The following is a 19,399-nucleotide window of genomic DNA, read 5'->3' as shown; positions in this document are numbered from 1 at the left end:
CGTTGGATACAATTACATTTGGGCTTTTTCTTTTTTTCTTTTCCAAAGCCAACTAAGTACAAAAGAAAGATGCACGTTCAAGGGAACAGTAGGCTACATAGCTAAACATAAGAAAACGAAACAGTTGATTCTTATGGGCCAGAACCGACTAGGCCTGGCACGAGCTGTCAAAAAAGAAAGAAAGGAAAAATAAACTTCTTAGCCGACAGCAACAACCGCTGACTATTAAACTGAGATGACTGCTATGTATGCACGGATCAAACCTGGCATAGCGAACAGTAAGTATTCCTCACTCATTGCACTAGACGAGATTAACTGAATAAAACCAGCAAAACGTCCAAAAAAAAAAACTTACGTAAAAACGAAGAATAAAGTGGTGGATCCCACAAGAAGAGTGGCAGCAGTGGATACCGGGATATATTTGGTAGGTTTAAATCTCTTTCCAGCGCTGTTGGGCATTCTGTAATTTCCACATTCCTCAATTATTTATTCCAATGGGAGACGCATACAAATACGGAGATCCAGTGTGTGATTTCTACAAACAGCTATTTCGGCAATCCCCTGCTGCTAACAAATACACACAGATCCAAAGATAGACAGAAATACGGTGCTCCAAAAAGCCTGGAAATCCCACCCTACCAATCCAGCCCACCGCTGAGGTCACAGCGCCGCTTTAAAGGTGGAGCTTCCATACAGAGGGAGAAAGGCGGATTGTGACGCTCACTCCGAATTTGTAGTTGTAATAACTCGCGCTGTCAATGTTAAGCCTAAGGACTCGCATTTGCAGCCACATAGTACGCTTTAAACTAAACAAAATGTTTTGGGTCGTGGTTTTCAAATGTAGCCCAAGGAACTGTGTTTTTGATAACGAAGTGCCAGATGGTTGTGCCGACCCCTACTGTTACTGCATATCGAGTGAATCTATCACTAAAATGTAAAAACATCCACTGAAAGTCTCCATCTTCTTCTTCCGTGTTTATAATTAATATTATTATTTCATTCAGTCTAATTTAATCAACATTACATTATATCATTGATAATCGTTTGCACGTGGTAGCCAGTTGGCATAGGTCCCTTCACCAGAAATCCTAACAAAGTAGTTCACCTTTGTGAGACAGTTGTAGACTATTCGAAATAATATTTAAAAACTTTAGGACTTAACGTCATATCAGAGCTATAAGCTTTACAAAACCGTTGCTGCAATAATCTAAGAGTGAACGGTGGGCACCCTCTTGTGGCTAATGTTTAGAATACATGTGCCGTAATTTAATATATTTAAAAAACAGCAGATATGAACATAGAAGAACAAATATATTGTTACATTATGGAAAACAGTCACTAAATAAGGCTAATATTAAATTGTAGGGTAGTTTGTTGAATGGTCAGTATGGCTGAGTTTAATAATTGAATTATCCATTACTACTAATACCATTACTAAGATACTGCTAAATATAATAATGTGTTAATGTTATACTTGCAGAAGTTAAACGTACTATAATTTATGTAAATTCGACTGAAAGACTGAAAGGGTTGCTTAATGTAATGTATATATTCTTGTTGCCATCTGGAACAGGGTGTTTATTATCATCGCAGTATTCTAATTATCATCAATTGTACCGTGGAGGTATAGTCTTTTAGGAAGTAAAGTTTATTTAGTTTTGGTAATGAGTCATACGTAAGGCCAGCATCCATAGTTCAATTAAGTGGGATTTGGGCAGATATAGTGTCTAAGTGCTGTGTGCAGTTCAAAATTTACTGTGATATTCCCAGGTGTTTCAATTTCCTAAATTATGGAATGGTAATCAAATTAATAATGCAACAATTTTGAGCATATGCCCATATTTTGCACTGATTCTCAGTCCTGCTCCTGGGGCCCCCCTGCTCTGCACGTTTTCCATCTTTCCCTGCTCTACCTACCTGACTGAACTGATCAGTGGCACTTTTGATTAGCTGAGCACACCTGATTTAATCAAGAGAATGTTAGTCATTTCAATCAGGTGTGTTTGGAGCAAAGACAGGTAGAAGGACAGGGGGGCTCCAGGAGTAGGACTGAGAAACACTGCGCATACCACAATATCCTTGCAATTACCAAAGCGCTCAATGTATATGAATCATTCCTTGGAAACTCTCAAATTTCGCGTTTCGTATTGCTTAACTATTGTCCAAGCAAGCTACTGTACTTTCAAGCTCTTCGTTCATGAAGACGTTGCTTGAAAGAACTTTATTTCTAGCTTTGGTTAGGGCAAGTGTGTGTCTTGCTTGAAGCGCGATTCACAGTTTGTGTGTTCTTAATGTTTGTAGAAGCACCGAAACCCATCTGAAAACGGAGTCACTATCTTTCTTCCAGCTTCTCCTTTCAGATCGAAATCGCGGCAGGTTAATCTGCTAGTTTGCGACAGCCGGCTATCTGAAGTTCGCAGTTTAGCTAGCAGGAAGCTAACGGTAGATAGCTTACTGGCCAGTCAGGATGTCTTTTAGAAGGGTTATGAAGCTTGTTTGTGGGCTTGCAGGCGGATCTGCGATACTCGTTGTGTCAGCGGCTACAGCAGCTGAAACAAGTGGATATTTTGGGGACTCCGCGCTCAGGGAGCGATTGAAAAATTGGACCGGATTTGCCGTCCTTCAGGCTGCACAGTCACCGACATGGGTATCTGGAAACCAAACAGTATTACCAAGTGGGAATGGTTGGGACAACAACTAGGATAAGTATGATACAGTTACTGTTAAGTAGTTTATCCATATAATTTGTAATTTAGCTGACGTTAGCCAAGTAACGATAATTTACACGATGACGTCTGATAGTTTCTGCTAGCTTGCTCACTAGTTACCTACCTAGGAAGATACGTTGATATAGCTAGTCTGGTTAAATGTTAGACCTTACTGAAATTGGTATAACGTTAGTAACATTAGATATCATCTATACATTGATTAGATTGTAATCTGGTAAGTTTGCTGACGTGCTAGATGTTTTACAAGGGTTCTCCCCAAGTGTTCGCAGCAAATATTGTCTAGCCAACTAGACTAACGTCAGATTAAATAAAGACCTAAGGTAGGCTGTCCAGTTGAATGTTAACTAAATGAACACAGTTACCATAGGTAGTCAAGCAAGTCTATTTAGTTATCAGTTTAAATTTGACCCCTCTAATAGCGATAGGTAATTTGGTAGTCTAACGAGAGCACCCTGAAAGCTGTTTTACCTCAGCGGGGTAATTAGCTAGTCAGCAAACGTTACTTCGCTAATTTGGTAAACAGGCAGTTAGCTATCTAGCAATCGCAACACCATACCGTTAATATGGGTTAGCAGTGTGATGTTCTCCCTTGACTGCACACCAGTGATTCCCTCTGAGCCACGGCTGCATTCACTAACAAAGACGTCTGATCAGTACTTCAAGAAGTGAGCTCGAAGTACAACGTCGTGGTCAGGGATGGTGGAATATACGGGACAGATAAAAGAAACAAACCAATATACGGACGAGACTTGATAAAACTTGCACATCCTTTAGGGTTTTTTTTTTCTAATGAACACTCTCTATTCCTCAGGCGTGACTCAATGTCATTAATAAATGGGAAGAAGAAAGAAAATGACGATAACCAGAGTACGGAACTGGAGAATAACAAACTCAAAGCCACGCGAAACATCATCTTGATCAGACACTCCCAGTACAACTTAAATGGGAACGGAGATAAAGAGAAGGTTCTCACCCCGCTCGGTAGGGCATGGGTGGTTATTAAAATGGCCAGTTGCATAGCCAGTATAACGTGGAAAACCCAGTAACGACCTCTGTCTGACATGACTGACAGTGCTGATAGGCTTGTGTCACTCTTGATTGCTCTCCCCAGGTAGGGAGCAGGCAGAATTGACAGGCCAGCGACTGGCTGCCCTTGGGTTGAAGTATGACATTATGATTCACTCCACCATGGCACGGGCCACAGAGACTGCACATATCATCAGCAAGTACCTCCCAGGTACAGGGACAGCGTCTGTCTTAAGTCACAACCATTGTAATGTTTTCTCTTACAATATCATTCACAAGGCTCATCTACGTGGCACAATTTTCTGTGCCACTACTGTTCGGTCCCTGTAATCCACTTGATCTGAGACAGAAGTGCATTATTTCTCAGTTTACTCAAAGTGAATGCACGTTTGGATCTCTTCAAAGATGGCTTGAAAGAAGTACATTTCCTTCCATTGACTGGGCTGACAGCCATACTGCTTTCTGACAATCAGTGAGAGAAATTACTGATGTCGTCATGTTGCTTTATGGGACATGTACTTTTGTAGTGCTGTACACTGAATCCTTAAGTTTCCCAGCTTCCAGCCACGTACCATCATGACATTGGTGTCCAGCCAGCCAGTGTTGGGCTAGGCCAGCGTTTCCCAAACCTCTCCTGGAGGACCACTTGTCCTGTATGTTTTAGATCTCTCCCTGCTCCAACACAGCTGATTCAAATGATGAACTCATTATGAATTCCTGAAGCTGCTTAATAACAAACTGATCATTTAAATCAGCTGTGTTGGAGCAAGGAGAGATCTAAAACATGCAGGACAAGTGGTCCTCCAGGAGAGGTTTGGGAAACGCTGGGCTAGGCAAAGTATCTTGAATACTTTCTTTACAACTGCTGTCAGAGGAGTATATGGAGATCATCAGTAACATAAGAAATCATTCTTTAGTGTCCTATGGGCTATAAGTATGGCTTCCGAATGTGAATAGTGGTTGAATAAAATTACTTATTCATGGTTTCCAAGGACCTAACATTGTCCTGTCCCTGGTTGTTCATCTGCTTGTTGTTCAGGGGTGGAGATGGCAAGTTGTGACTTGCTGAGGGAAGGAGCTCCCATTGAGCCTGTGCCTCCTGTCAGTCACTGGAAGCCGGACGCTGCGGTGAGTTAGGTGCTCTCCTTGGCTATGTTCTACTAGTCTGACCACAGTGTGACCAAACTAATGAGATCCGGCAAAATGCTATAAACATGACCAGAATTATAACCGACCCCTTTAGAAGTTGTTTTTCATAGCCCAAAAAACCCAGCCTCCCAGAATTCCCAAGGGAAGTCCCTTCACGATCACAAGATAATTGTGAACTTTATTAGTTTACAGAGGAGCTGTGTCAGTCCTCAGTACAGAGGACATAATATTCCACACATCACATATTCTTCCTTCTGGCCGCCTGGCTCACCTGTGGAAATTGCTCTGTTTACTTCAGCAGTATCATGAAGACGGGGCGCGGATTGAGGCGGCCTTCCGTCGTTACATCCATCGAGCCGATGCCAAGCAAAAGGAAGACAGCTATGAGATCATTGTCTGCCATGCCAACGTCATCCGCTATTTTGTATGCAGGTGCGTTGCTGTCTGTAAGACTCCGTGCAATTGTAGAGCCTTCTCTTCAAACAAAATAAACAAAATAATTCACATTTTTTATTACCTTTTTGTGAGGGTTGATCCATATCACAGATGACAGTTTTTCTTGACCTTCTTTTATAGTAAATATTTGTATTCATCAGGGTCTGCTAAGCTGGTCTTTGAATGATCAGAAAGTAACATGTTCTGTCATACTGCTGTTTTTCCCTTTCCATACTGTAAGAAGTTTTACTAATGTCAACTCATCATGACAGATGTATTCCTTAAGCCAGTGGTTAAAATTTTCAAGCTCTGAATGTACTTTAAAGGACCCTGACACACAATTAGTCAGAAGTGGTATTTCTAATAATCCACAATCTGCTAAGTAAAGGTACCTCTTTAAATCATTTGAGAACCAACAGAAGCATGCAGTAGTCCCTCTCCCATACCTATACCCAATGCATAACCCCCAACAACTTAAAAAAAAAAAAAAAAAAAAAAGTTAACCTGTTAAACTACTCAGATTACAGTGGCTGTTTCCAATAGTTCTCAAAAGTGTACAAGCCTCCATACTGTGTTGGTTGTCTTTAAACACTGGTAGCTGTGCACTTCATTTAACATTGTCAGATGACTTCACATAACCTGTAAATGGCAATATCCAGTTGGCTACTTTCTAACTGGAATAGTATAATTTGTGTCTGCAAAGGGTCACAGATGTTTGGTTTCCTCTTGAGCACATCTTAGTGCAACAGTTGAATATTGTGGAGCATTTGAGAGTCGAAGCAGGCATGTGCAGCTGCATGTCCGCAATTGTCCTTGGTAAACACCCTGGTCTGACTGGAGGCTGTGTCTTCCAGGGCCCTGCAGTTTCCCCCTGAGGGCTGGCTGCGATTGGGCCTGAACAACGGCAGCATCACCTGGCTCACTGTACGGCCCAATGGCAGGGTGGCCTTGAGGACGCTGGGGGATTCTGGGTTCATGCCCCCGGACAAGCTCACACGTACCTGACACCAAGCAACACCCACCCCCGTCCGACTGGGCGCAACGGGAAGCTGCAGAGTCAGAGCGTCTTCTCATTGTCAGTTCTCCTTAAGTGTCTTGGAATTTTTACATTTTTTTTAATTAACGTGCAGCAGAATGACTTTTTGTGCTACTGTACTCACTGCTGATCTGTGGCTGGTCAACTTTATTTACAGGAAGGTCCCAGCTGATGGCACGTCCTTTGACTGTGATTTTATACAGAAGTGAAATGGTGTATTCCACTAAAGTATTTTGTTCACAATGATGGCTGTAAAAGTTGTTTCACTCCACAATGGTTGTAATGACAGCTGTTTGGACAGAGGCCTACTTTGTGTGAATGTAATGGCTTGAATATACTTCAGGGTGAAAAGCGATGACAGGGAGGGTTTTTAAACCAAAAGAACTATTTTGCTTAACTTGAGAATATGTAGCTGTTTTAAAGGCTCTTTGTGCAAAACCCTTTTCTATGTTGGTGTAACCCAAGTAATGTGTCCGCCTGTATTGACAAATACAAAATCGGTGTGCTGTAGGAACATGCAGTTTTGTGTGCTCAAATGGAGATATTCGCACAATAAAGTGACACGCATTTCCTCCTTTGTGTATATTCCAGTGTAATGACACCTCAAGGATTGTCTTCTAAGCCAGTCTAAGATATAGGTCAGACATTAATGTAGAAATGAAGCGCAAAACTCAAATTTTCCATTTTAAGTCTGGCTGGATTTAAAATGGAATAATGTAGATTATAATAATAATGTAGATTTAGTCACTGAGGGACACAGTCATTTTAGGCAATACATAGCAATGTGTCATAATACAGTGTACCAACAGCGACTTACAATGACATATTGTCCTGTCTGTACTACTTAACTAGGACACCTCTGATCGATATTAACTGCTTGGACGTCTGGTTTAAAGTCAATCATTTTCTGTAGCTCACCAACATCCTAGCACACTTTTGTCAAAGGAGTGTTAAAATGTTTAGGCAGCAAACGCACACACGTGATTGCAGAGGAAAGTGACAGTGAGTATTGAGAAACTTGCAGAAAGCAACAGGACAGTGTGCACTTTTTATTTTGTTGCTCAGTAGTACACCAAATACTTTCTTTGACATATACAGTAATAAAATAGGACTAGAAATCCATGCAGTGGGGAAGCAGGGACAAGAAAAGAATCAGAATTCAACACTTGACAGCAACTCCAATGCACCACAGTGTTGGCACTACAAAGCATCGAATAATTAAAGTAGTAAGGCTGGCATTATGTACTAGTATACACTAAATTGTAAACTTATACAATCTTATTTAGGAGGTATTAAAACACTGCATTTACCAATGCTACTGTAGTTTATTCAAATTGGGCTACGTAGTTAAAAACGTCAAATGGAACACGTGGGTTAAGTCAGTGCCACATTTTTACACTGGTAAGAGACAGGTTTTGCAACACATTGTCATTCTATAAAAGGCACTAAAAAAGCCGAAAGAAGCGAGATGCGCAGTTTTGACTTTCACTACCAACGCAAGTGGAGAGTGTTCACAAATTCCTGCAAACAAAAGTGTGACCAGTGGCTCATAGACAGAAAGGTGATGCAGAAATGATTATATCCAGAACAATATTTTGACCTCCTATTAGCTCAGAAACATATTTAAGGGTTTAAGAGGGTTGTGTGGTTGTTCATTCCAGACACTGCCAACAGTTTTATCTGCCGAGCATTTGTGGGTTCCATCACTGGTCAAGTTCATTGTGTTCAGTTCTTAGAAAGGTTCCTTTTTCCAAGATCCTCAAGCTTTCAGCTGTAGGTTCTCCTTCCCAATGACTACAGCTTATTATTCAGGTAATGTGCATATTGTGTCAGATACTAAAACTATTTACAAGGATACTAGCTGGTATTTTCTGAGGTTGTAAAGCAATTGTGCTCATTATTGTGTCCACCAATGCTGCCTCGTCATTGATTTTTTCCCTCTTGTGGCAATTGAACATTTGAGAAGGAAAAACAATTAGGTTTGAGGTTTGTTGGGCAAAACATAGTAAGCCAGAAGCACTGTATGTATATTAGGGAAAGGAGGAATATTCCCAACACTGTCATAAAAGGTTGTGTAAAAAATAATCCCACATTCCTGAAAGCTGGGAAACAGGAGTTAGATCTCTGTTCCCCTGTGGTCACATGTATGACTTGAGAGAAATTACAATCCTTGTCATCAGCTGTGACTTTGTGCTCCTTTTTGCAGATTACATTATACAATCCAAGGCTGAAGGACACATTTGGGCATCATCCCTCAACTGATTCACAACACTCAGACAACAGCAAATTTGTCCTGCCTGTACATTGACACAAAAGTGTCACAATATAGGACTATGCAGCGTAGCAGTTTATATTGAATTTTGATTAACTGCAGTTAAACTGCCAAATCTAACTTAAAGCAATTGTTTATGGTTGTAGTTTCTACCGTGTACCAATCTGCAGTCTATTTGCACGTACTCTTTAAACATCCCACTTAGGCTACTGCAGTTCCTTGCACTTTCACATTCATTTAGCCATTAAATATTAGTAAACATCTCTTCCTTACTCCTATACGAACAAACTGCTATGTACAAACAGTTATATTCTCAGTTCAATTCTGAACAGACAAGAGCGGGACTTCTGGATTATCCTATGGACAATAGTTTCATTAATTTCATTAACGTCTCCTAGGGAGACACAAAGTTGTTTGGCAATAAACTGTCACAAATCAATCCTGAAACTGGGTCAATTACCTCAATGTCTCACATGGAGTACAAAGACAGAACAAAAACGTAAAAAGCAACAATAAAACAGATATCTACAAACAGAAATATACATTTATTGAAGAATTCAAAAAGATGGCATGGAAGAACCCAATGCATTATTTGCCTACATGACCTTACTAACAAGCTGCAAAGGTAAATGAATTAGCAATGACGAATATAGAGTAGCTATGAGTGAGAGCCTGAACAGGTGTTTAATTCTGATTGGAGGCTGGTCCCTCATGTCAGAAAATTAAGGCAACTCCTAAACTGAAACAAAAAAAAAAAAACACAAACTGGCAGTTGTTTTACAGTCATAAGAAATTTTTTTGTGCTACTAATGGTGACATACCAAAAAAACAACTTCTAAAAAATATTTTGATATTTTTAATTTTTAAAACCATTTCCTATACTGTTTACACATATTTTTGAGGGGTTACATTTTTTATTTTTTTTTTTTTAAGTTGGATGAGCATCCACGTTAAATTTTTTTGGGGAGACTTAGCTGGATGACTGTATTAATTTAAAAACTGATGCAAGCATTCGAAAACAAATAACAGCTGTTTTTTTGTCCCTTAGCTAATATTATCATTGCTGTCTTTTTAAACAAAGCCCACAGCCACACATACATTGTAAAAGAAACCTGCTGAAAAATCTGAAACTTACAGCGAAACCCATCGTGTCGAGATTCCTGAATGCGATATATTACAGTGCCGTCTATCGTTGAAGTAAAAGAAGAATATCCTCAGGACACTTGTGCATATTTGAATAGTACATCTGATTGAGCCATTGTGGAGCTGTGTCATTTCTGGCTGGGCGTGCAGTTAGAGTGGTGGCTCGGCGAAGTGCTTGAGGCGAATGCGCTGGATGTAGCTGGCGTTTGCGGGGCTGTAGCGACTGGGGCTGGTGAAGTCAGGTGAGCCTGTGTGCCGGGCGGGGCTGAACCTGCCGGGGGTGGACAGGAGGCTGCTTCCGGGCGAGCCGGGGGTGTAGACCTGTGGCCTGGGGCGGCCTTTGACCACCGCCGGGCTCGGCCAGCTGGAAGACAAGGGTTATCGTTACCGCCATCGTCACCACCAACTCGCCATGCAGATTCAGATGAGCTCTGACACTACGGTTGTACTTCAAGTCATAACATTTCCTGGGGTGGACATAGGGAAGCTGGGATGATGAGCCATTTTCTTGTTAGAGGTGTCATCTGATCTTTTCAATAAAAATACCACTAGGTTTCATAAATGTAAAATTCCAGCTTGTGGGTATTTGGGTGGGCCATTTCTTCACAACACTGACAATACGAAACACACCTAAAATTACATAAACCTCTTTCAATCAAGAACATAAAACATCTAGCCTTACAGGGACTTCAAACTGAGTCCAGCATGATTTTTCAAACTCAATGAACTGCACTCAATAAACTTTGTGAATAACTGTTCTCCATAGCCAAATAACTGCAAACGTATGCATTTTGATGCTTAAAAAATGTAAATGAAATCCATTATAAGCAAAATATAGTCTAATAGGAACATTCATGAACTGTGGGCTTAGATTCTTAAATCTTTAAATAAACTGTGAATATTAACAATAAACAAAGACTATCTGGTGTCCAATGTTACCTTCAATGCTTTAACATTGCTACTTTTGTACAGACACAGGAGTGCCTCCACATTCTCTGGTCCTAGAAAAGACCTTGTTTTGTTGACAAACTGCCCTGCCTCATTGAACATCCTTTTGCTCTTGACTGATGGTGCCGCAATACTTAAACATTTGTGCCAAGTCAGCAAGCCTAGGAGAGTGCTCTGCATTGCCTTCCCACCACATGAGCAGATCCTCTTGCATTGTTTGAGGTAGCTCTGTGGAATGAATGGTGATGGCAAGTACAATGTCATCAGCCTGGGCCCTGAAAGATTTCTCCAGGGCAAGGGTTAGCTGCTGAAAAATTAAATTTTAATACTTTTGGAATTTTTCCCACATGGCAACAGTGTACCATGCAGTAAATGTAGTTATTGCTACATTTTCAGGATGTTAGCAGACTCTCTTGAATACTAAAGTGACTCAAGTCAAGACGCACTTATTCTGGACTGGCCTATGAGAAAGTCTGCATAACTGATGACCAATGAAGGAGACATGTCAACTGAAAACACTGTGATGAAAAGGAGAGAAAGTGGTCATAATTCAAAAATAATTTTACATATTGAAGCATATAATAATAGAGAGAATATAATGGTAAGAGGTCTGTTGTTGATCACAATTACAGATATTTACTGATAACAAACCTGCTGTCCCAGTCTTTAGGACGTGTAGAGTCGTAAAGAGCAAACAGACCCACCTTTGCATCTCAGAGGAAGAATATTTCTGGACTGTGCTCTTCCACTTGTGAATGCTGGGATATTTCTGTGGGTCAATCTCTATGGCTTCTATTGCTGACATGACTTCTTTGTCCAGCTTGGTCGGAGAGTCCCTGAAGAAAGCGAAAGTAAAAGTATCAAAGTAAAATTGCAGCAAAAGTATAATACACCCCTTCTATTATAATACCCTTTTGTACATCCATTATAGTACACCCTTTCAAACATAAATTCATATAGAGAACCCAGTCTCAAATATCTTTGCAGCTAAAACAGCTTACTGGTTTTTCTAGGCACTGGAAATAAGCCGGGGACTGTAAATACTGTATTCTTTTGACTTACCCTTCAATGAAAAGACCTTTTTTAACATGTGGTAGATTTGTTAATATAAAGTCCACTTGCGAATTCTCTATGGATTTGTAGGAGGAGCTGGAGGACCCCGAGCTGCTAAGATCCCTGCCCCCATGGTCCCAGGACCTGGACCGGGCACAGAAGCCGTGCTCCGAGGCTGAGACTCCTGTCCTTAGGTGCAGGGCCTCCAGGTTCTCCTCTGCCATGAAGTACTCCTCCGAGCTGATGCTGGACTTGTCCCCCATCTCCCTGTCCACCTCACTCTTTTCTCCCATTCTCCAGAAACCGCCGTCCCTCGTGTCCAAGCCCCCTTTCCCGAACACATCGTCGTTCGCCGAGAGTGCCAAGCGGGCCACCCCAGATATCAGGTCAGGGGCGCACACGTCTCTGGCCTCCCTGTGCCGGAGACTCCCACCACTCCTCCGCCTCTCCCCCGGCTGGTGTTCCGGTGTGTCCTGCAGGGACATCCTCTCAAACTCCACCATCAGATTGGAGACGGGGGACAGGAGGCCAGAGGAGGCACTGCGCGAGAGCCGCTCGCCATTGTGAGTCCTCTCCCCGTCTGCCGGCGAGCACAGCCCGTTCTTGCTGGCTGACAGGAGACCCTTGTCGGCACGGAGCCGGTCCCGCTCGGCTGCGGTCTCGATGAGGTCGGCGCCATGTGACATGGGCAGGATGTGGAACTCCAGGCCGCCCACAGCCCCCTTCAGGCTGTCCTTGGAACAGACTGCCGTGATGCTGGTGAGGGCGGCGTTCTGCCGGTTCTTCATTTCCTCCAGGCTGATGTCATCGCCCTCGTCCAGAAAAGCGCCCACCGAGATGGAATTGCAGAATTTCTTGGGTTTGCCTGCACACATAAAACACAGCAAACTCAGATTTGCCGTGTCATCTTTTCTCACCATTCAGAGCACCATAATCTGAGAATTACCCCAAAGGGGAATCCCAAAGGATTTATAATACAAAAGCATGACACTGCAATGCCAACGGTTACCTGGGGAGGGAGTTTTGAACCTGTTGCTGGTTTCATTTTCTCCAGCCTCTTCCTGGGAACGCTCACTTAAGTCCTTCTTGTTTAAATACTCCTCCAGTTTCCGGAGCCCCTCTGTAGAGGTAAAATCTGTGAAGGTGCCCAGGAAGTCCCAGTACTCAGCCCAGGGGTGACCGAATTCATGGGCCAGGTCTCTGTTGGGGAATATCACCATTAGTTCTTCCACTCAACTGCATATTTCATCCAATGCCAATGTACATTAAGAGACAGCACTGTGCTTGCCTTGTGCCAATGTTTATCAAAAGAGTTACCTGCTCTTTCTCCCTCACGTACCTGCCAACTCTCTCTGCCCCGCGGTCAGGATCGGACTTGAGGATATGGTGGAAATGATCCGCCCGCTCTCTTGGGGGCGTCTTCCACGCCCTGCGGAACTCATCTGCCTAAAAAAACAATGCACATATGATGTGTCAGTCATACACAGTTACATACCTTTTTTTTAAATTTCAAATCCAAAAGGACAAAGTAAATACAATAAATACAATACCTTGGATGGGCTGAGTGGGCCAGCAAACGCTCTCACTGCCATTATTGGGTCTTTAGGACTTCCTGTCAGTCTGGGGAGCGAATGGGAAAGGGTTTCCAATGGCTCAGGTGACCAGGGAGCACCAATCACAGGCTGGGAAGAGTTGTCTGTGGCCCTCAGTAAAGGTATATAGAATCGATCTGTGTCAGAGGATGAGATGAGCAGCCATGGCTTAGAATGCAAACAGTGACTGTAAGCAGTAACAGTATTTGCATCATCTTGCATTTACCTTCCAAATAGTCCATGATCTTCTGTTTCACCTCTTGAGTTTTATTTTTTCTTTCACAGATCACCTGTCAGAGTAAAACAAATGCAAATTACCACACCTTCTGCAACAATCCTGTTCAGCAAAACATATATTACAATGGTGTAACAACTAAAAGTCGTAACACACAAAACGTGCTCTGCCTCCACAAACACAGACACTGAAATGAATGTCGTCCAGTTTGACTTACTTCTGAGGGCTTCTGGTTGTACTTGTTCTTGCAGTTTTTATCAGTACCTGGATGTGAACACAGAACATTTACCACTTCCGGACAACCAAACTTGCAGGCGAAGTGGAGAGGAGTCTCAAAGCCCTGGGAAAGATCAAATCGCCCATTTTGGTGAGTACCAGTTGACAAACACAGAAAACCAAAAAGGACAATGTGTAAAACTGACGATACAGGAAAAGAGTGTAGACACAGTCAGGCTGCTCACTGCTTTGTCGGGTGTGTTGAGGTACAAGTCCACGATGTAGCGGATGCGTTTCTGCAGCATGGCCTCCTGGTCGTCAGGGTACATCAGGCGCATGAACTCTGGGTTTTCCAGGGTGTCCAGGAGAAGCTGGGCGATAGCAGGCTGGTTCTCCTTGGCTGCCACATGCATGACATTATAGCGGCAACCCTCCTGGAAACCCATGGCAAAACATTAGGGGAACTGAAGCCGTTCTCAGGTCAATTCAAGGACAACGCATCATGAAGCTCATCAGCAATAATACCTTCTTCAAATATGATATAATAACAGCATTCTTTTTTGGAAAATTTGTATCAGTCCACAATTACTCTTTTCTTAAAATAAATTCATACAGCAAATGAATTAATCTATGATATACTGTTTTGGTCAACTTTCATTTTTCAGTCTACTCATTTTCATTGTCCTTAATTTGAAGAAAATCATTTTGTCATGAACTGTTCCGCACTAAGGCCCAGCTGAAGGAAGCATCTCTTTCTGCCCATCATTATAGTGTAAGCAGATTTAGCACTGCAAAGAAAGGTAAGATTTGTCCATTTAACAGCTAGATACCATTACAGTTCATTTCTTGTCACTGAACACTCATGACTCAACACAATTAAAACTTAGACAGTGAAGATGGTCATGATTACCCCAAAACAAGTAAAGATGTACACTTGCAGTACTATTCACACCTTACTACCTGACTATTGTACACCTTTCTACACATTATAAAACACATTTTGGGTTACAGAAAGAACTACACCTGGATTAAAGTGAACCTATATGTACTTGTAGTACAAGTAGAGGGAGCAGCAAATGCTGTCAAAAATTCAGCTATGTTTTATCAGTGTATGCAACCATGTGCCAGCTAAACTACCAACATATAAACAATTAATGTAACTGTCTCGAAACTCACTGAAAGATTTAGAGATGTACACAGCTACTGTTACTGGCATTAATGGCTGGCACTAAATTAAATTTATTAGGTCTGAGAAGAAGCAAGACATTACATGAGTCTGACAGACATCATTGTGCACATGGGTCATTTTTCTGCGATTCTGCTACAACATTCAGAGACTCCTTCCTACCTGCACCACGGTGGGGTTGTCCCCTGAGCCGATGAGATAGCGCGGGTTGCTCCACACCAGCTCAGTGAAGGCCGCTGTATCCCCCTTCTCCACAGCCTTCCTCAGTTTGGCTGTGATGTCCTGTGTGCGTGGGCTCTTGAAGCTGTTGGCCCGCTCTCTGTTGATGGTCTCTGACTCCAGGACAGAGGGGCCTTCTGAGGGGGGCAGACCAGAAACATACAGGCCTCTTCTCAGTTTTGCACACTTTAAATTTCAGTTACGTTAAAGCACTGAGTTCAGCAGTTAATGAAATTTACAACAACACATAAAACCCCCAAAACAAAAGACTATGTTAAATTTGTTACTCATGATTATAATGGAATAGTGCCATGAGGGCCAGACATTATACTATGGAACATCTTGATTAAAGCTTCAGTAGTTTGGACTTCTTTACAATAACACCAACAAGTCCAACAACCTAACACATTTGTCTGACCTGCAGACAGATGTCAAATAAAGGACAGCCTGAATTTTTTTCTGTTTCTTTTGATACAGTATGTACACTGAATTAAGTCTAGGAATAAAACAAGTGCATCTGCTGTATGAAAACTGCTGGTGGTAGAGACTGTTTTGAAATATACAGTTTAGACGGGTGTCACCTACCCTTGTAGAACACTACACCCGGTTTCCCTGGTGACACGCATGGCGCCGATTTGCTGGGTGAGGGGTAGTAATCGCAAATTCCCTTGGCAAACTTCTCAGCATCCTCTCGGTTTGAGAAGGGTTTGAATCTGGCTCCTTTCATCATCTTAACAGCCTGCAGAGCCTCCTTCTTATCTACGTACACATGGACTCTGTCTGTGGGACGAAACACCATCAGACCAAGTCAATTAACTCAAGTCCCTGTGCAAGGCACCAGCACAATTTCACACTGTGCCAACTAGAACAAAAGGACAGAGGCCGGTTCAGATGACCATTCAAACTGTTATGCATATAAACTAAAATCAGGCAGGTTTAAGTGGCAAATAATGACTACAGGACGGTACTTTTCAAAAGGTGATTTACAGAGACAATATGGCAACACAATAATGGTCTTCACAGTACAGTAAAGTCCTGATCCTCTGAGATAAATGGGAAATGGAAAACAAGGGAACACAAACCGAACAGTGCTTCATTTAGTGATATCTGGAGAGAAAATTACCTCAAATGAGGTAGGAATACCCATTGGGAGGATAAGAGAGTCTTACCGTTTCGGGCCAGCACATCCTCCCAGAGCGGACACACTCCATAGTAGATGGGTGGGGACACCTGGGGTGTCTTTGAGGGGGTTTGCCCATCAGGCTGGGAGCTCACTTCCTCCACGCTAATGTGGCACGGGGTCCGGGGCTTCTCCAGCAAAGCCTCCTCATCTGGGGGGTTGAGCCCCAGGCCATAGCCAAAGTCCCCTTCCTCACTGGCTGCCTGTGGGTCCGTGGGCGTGGCACATGACACGGGTTTGGCCTGCTCCACACCGGGCGTGGCGATCTCTGCACCTCCGGGGGCACCAGTGTCCACCTCTGAGGCGCCGCCTTCATTTCCAAGAAGGGCACGGGCCAGCTTCCGCTCAAAGATGGCCCTGGTGGTGGCGGTGATGGGCCCGCACTTGATGTCCGCCCCTATGATCTCCTCCCGGAGTTGGTCCGCGCTCAGCTCCCTCAGCCTGCTCAGAATCGCCTCCATACTTTAACTACCTGGGTGGCAGGGGCACAGGAAGCACAGTCAGACTAAAGCTGCACTCCCACTACCTTTCAAACAGGGAAATAAACTGGGCTTCTGGTGACACAGGACTCAGTTTATCCGGAAATATACTGAGTGTCAAAATCCCATTCAAATAACACATATTTTTATCTCAGTGTTTCTCTCATCTCATTTATATAAAAAAGGCATACACATAAAATAAAATGAATTGAATCAAAAGAGGAATGCCACAAAGGACTTTGCCAAGTAGTACTTTGCATGTTTCAGGGTCTTGAAAATTAACTGCATATTTCTTATGTTGTGGAACTTCTCATGTTGTGTAACAATATGCACTTTTGCATAAAACACAGAATACAAAGCAAAACGGATTGTATAAAATAAAATAATTCTGAAGTCTTAACAATTTGGCCTCACTCAAAGAATTTTTTCACAAATTATCAACGATCCAGCTCTAAGAATGCAAGTTCAGTTTAATAAATATTAATAACGACATTCGAAATTACGACTGCTACGCGACCTATCACTGATCACAGGTACAGAACATACGACAGACAAATAGTTGGATCATGACAGACATATGAAACTGAACCGAGAAAAAAGCAACTGGAAACCATCTCATTCAAACAACACCTAAATTAACTTTAAATAGTCCAAAGATTCCGCCTCCATAAGCACATCTACATCAAAGATTCTAACGCGACAAAGAAGCCACCGCAACTTAAAAACTGTGATTTCATTCTCTTAGATGCTAAAAGTGTAGCCAGCTTCCAAAAATAACTAGCAACGTATGGAAAACGAGCTCCATCCAAATAAAAGAACGGCTTGGAAAGCGCATACTGACAAAAGCAATTAGATTTCCAATTTCCTGTCAACTGACAATATGTGTAATTTTTTTAGGATCATTATGTACTTAATCAGATGCTGTCACGCCTAAGTGTCGTTCCTGATATTTGTTTGAAAATAATCTGATGCTATCTCCATCTCATCATGGTGACGATGATGGAGTTATCTGAAAACAAGCGCGATGACACCGGGCGAATGACATCCTATCTCCACACTTACCATCCATCGTTTAAAGAATAAAAATAATGTTTAAGAAAATCGAATCCTTCATTTTATCCCAGATAAGATGCTGAGACAGACACAATGCTCAAGACAGTCTGGAAACGTCTCATTGTTTACATGACATTTCGCGCATGCTCACTTACAAAGGGAGGGCTCAACTTCGCAGCGACAATTTAACAAAGCAGAAGGAAGTGCAGCAAGCTAAAATAACACAGCATCACGTCTTCCAACCACATCATACATTATTTATGAGACAATAACTTGAATTCAAATGGAAGGAAACTGCCCGTGATATGGAAAAAATATGTATGTTCCCATGCCATCAATAACTTTTGTAATACCAGAAAAAAATGGCATGTGCAACTGGGTGGTGTTAGCAAGTAAACAGGGATCTAACGGACTAGCTAACAGCTTGCATATGCAAACACTATAGTTAGCTTGCTAGATAAATCGGGGCTTTGATCAAGGATCTGCAAGACATCCCAGCCTCTTAGCTAGCTAACTCGACAAATGGCCTTGCAAGCAATACATATGTCTTAGTAGCTCTGGCTAGTTATCCAGCCAAATGGATAAACGATCTTATCGGAACTGATCAAAAGAAATGCAGTGGAAACGGGCATGCTGGGTAACCCCCTATAGCTTTGCCGTGGAACTTTGGGCTTATGTGTAGTTGCTATCGCTAAGTAGCTGGCTAGCGCTAGGGAACTGTGGGAGTAAGCGAGGTCTACAAAACGTCATTTTGTCTGGTTAGGTAGTTGGGAAATGCTAAAACAGGGGAATTTTATCCCTGTTTTTTCCACCACTAAACAGTTATACTGCACATCTATCCTTCACGATCGAACACATAGACGCTAGCTCTTAACGTGTTCGCTAGCCAACGTGATTGCAAGAAATATGGACGCCAACTTACCGGCATTACTTTACAATTAGAGGTAGCTAGGGAGCCAACCACACCACAACCCAAAATTAGAAGTTTAGACAGATACCATGGCAATAAATGTTGGATCGCTAGCTACCTAGCTGCCCAGCTATTAAAATAGCTTGCTAGCTAGCTTCCTCGCACGCAACTGCGCGACGAAATCTAACGTTTGTCTACAAAGCTAGCTTGAAAGTATTGACATAAACCTGAAATGAACTCTGGTTTGTAGCTACACGACTGTATTCAAAGAAATCGCAATATAGATCACTTGATCGTAATAGGTAGCTCGTTTACTTCAGCTAGCTAGCTATCAAGTAGTCTTGTTTTTTTGCAAGCCCACCTCCTTTTCCCCCCTTCTCCTCCTGCCGTCAACCGCGACGCGTTCAAAATGCATGGAGAAAGGACCCTGGTGTGACCCTCTACCGCCTGAATAAAACAAAGGGACTCCTCCAAGCCAAATAGCTACTTTATAATTCAGTAGGCCGATTTTTACATTGTTGTAATGCTGCACTACATG

At 42.4% G+C, this 19,399-nt stretch overlaps 2 protein-coding genes across 4 annotated transcripts; one reads left to right on the top strand and one right to left on the bottom strand.

Annotated features, from left to right (window-relative positions):
- Window positions 1-2,177: 2,177 nt before the first annotated feature.
- On the top strand, window positions 2,178-6,935 carry pgam5 (PGAM family member 5, serine/threonine protein phosphatase, mitochondrial). Its single transcript, XM_036527152.1, has 6 exons — window positions 2,178-2,706; window positions 3,541-3,710; window positions 3,841-3,966; window positions 4,795-4,883; window positions 5,203-5,336; window positions 6,194-6,935. Exons 2-6 carry the CDS (start codon window positions 3,551-3,553, stop codon window positions 6,342-6,344), a joined length of 660 nt encoding a protein of 219 aa, XP_036383045.1. The 5' UTR covers window positions 2,178-2,706; window positions 3,541-3,550; the 3' UTR covers window positions 6,345-6,935.
- Window positions 6,936-9,554: 2,619 nt separating this feature from the next.
- On the bottom strand, window positions 9,555-19,256 carry ankle2 (ankyrin repeat and LEM domain containing 2). Of its 3 annotated transcripts, none has more exons than XM_036528109.1 (13): window positions 19,223-19,256; window positions 16,409-16,891; window positions 15,825-16,019; window positions 15,183-15,376; window positions 14,080-14,268; window positions 13,836-13,958; window positions 13,610-13,673; window positions 13,342-13,520; window positions 13,131-13,237; window positions 12,801-12,991; window positions 11,801-12,656; window positions 11,443-11,574; window positions 9,555-10,154 (listed from the first exon to the last, which is right to left on the bottom strand). In XM_036528109.1, the coding sequence occupies exons 2-13, from the start codon at window positions 16,878-16,880 to the stop codon at window positions 9,941-9,943; spliced, it is 2,916 nt and encodes a 971-aa protein (XP_036384002.1). In that variant the 5' UTR covers window positions 16,881-16,891; window positions 19,223-19,256; the 3' UTR covers window positions 9,555-9,940. The 3 variants fall into 3 exon arrangements, with proteins under 3 accessions (XP_036384002.1, XP_036384000.1, XP_036383999.1); XM_036528107.1 differs by lacking the exon at window positions 19,223-19,256 and adding an exon at window positions 18,874-19,137; XM_036528106.1 differs by lacking the exon at window positions 19,223-19,256 and adding an exon at window positions 17,961-18,074.
- Between the last annotated feature and the right edge of the window lie 143 nt (window positions 19,257-19,399).

Source organism: Megalops cyprinoides, chromosome 4 (assembly GCF_013368585.1).
Source record: "Megalops cyprinoides isolate fMegCyp1 chromosome 4, fMegCyp1.pri, whole genome shotgun sequence".
Classification (NCBI taxonomy): domain Eukaryota; kingdom Metazoa; phylum Chordata; class Actinopteri; order Elopiformes; family Megalopidae; genus Megalops; species Megalops cyprinoides.
The sequence above is the reverse complement of the archived record's forward strand: the minus strand, read 5'-3'. Positions and strand labels throughout refer to the sequence as shown.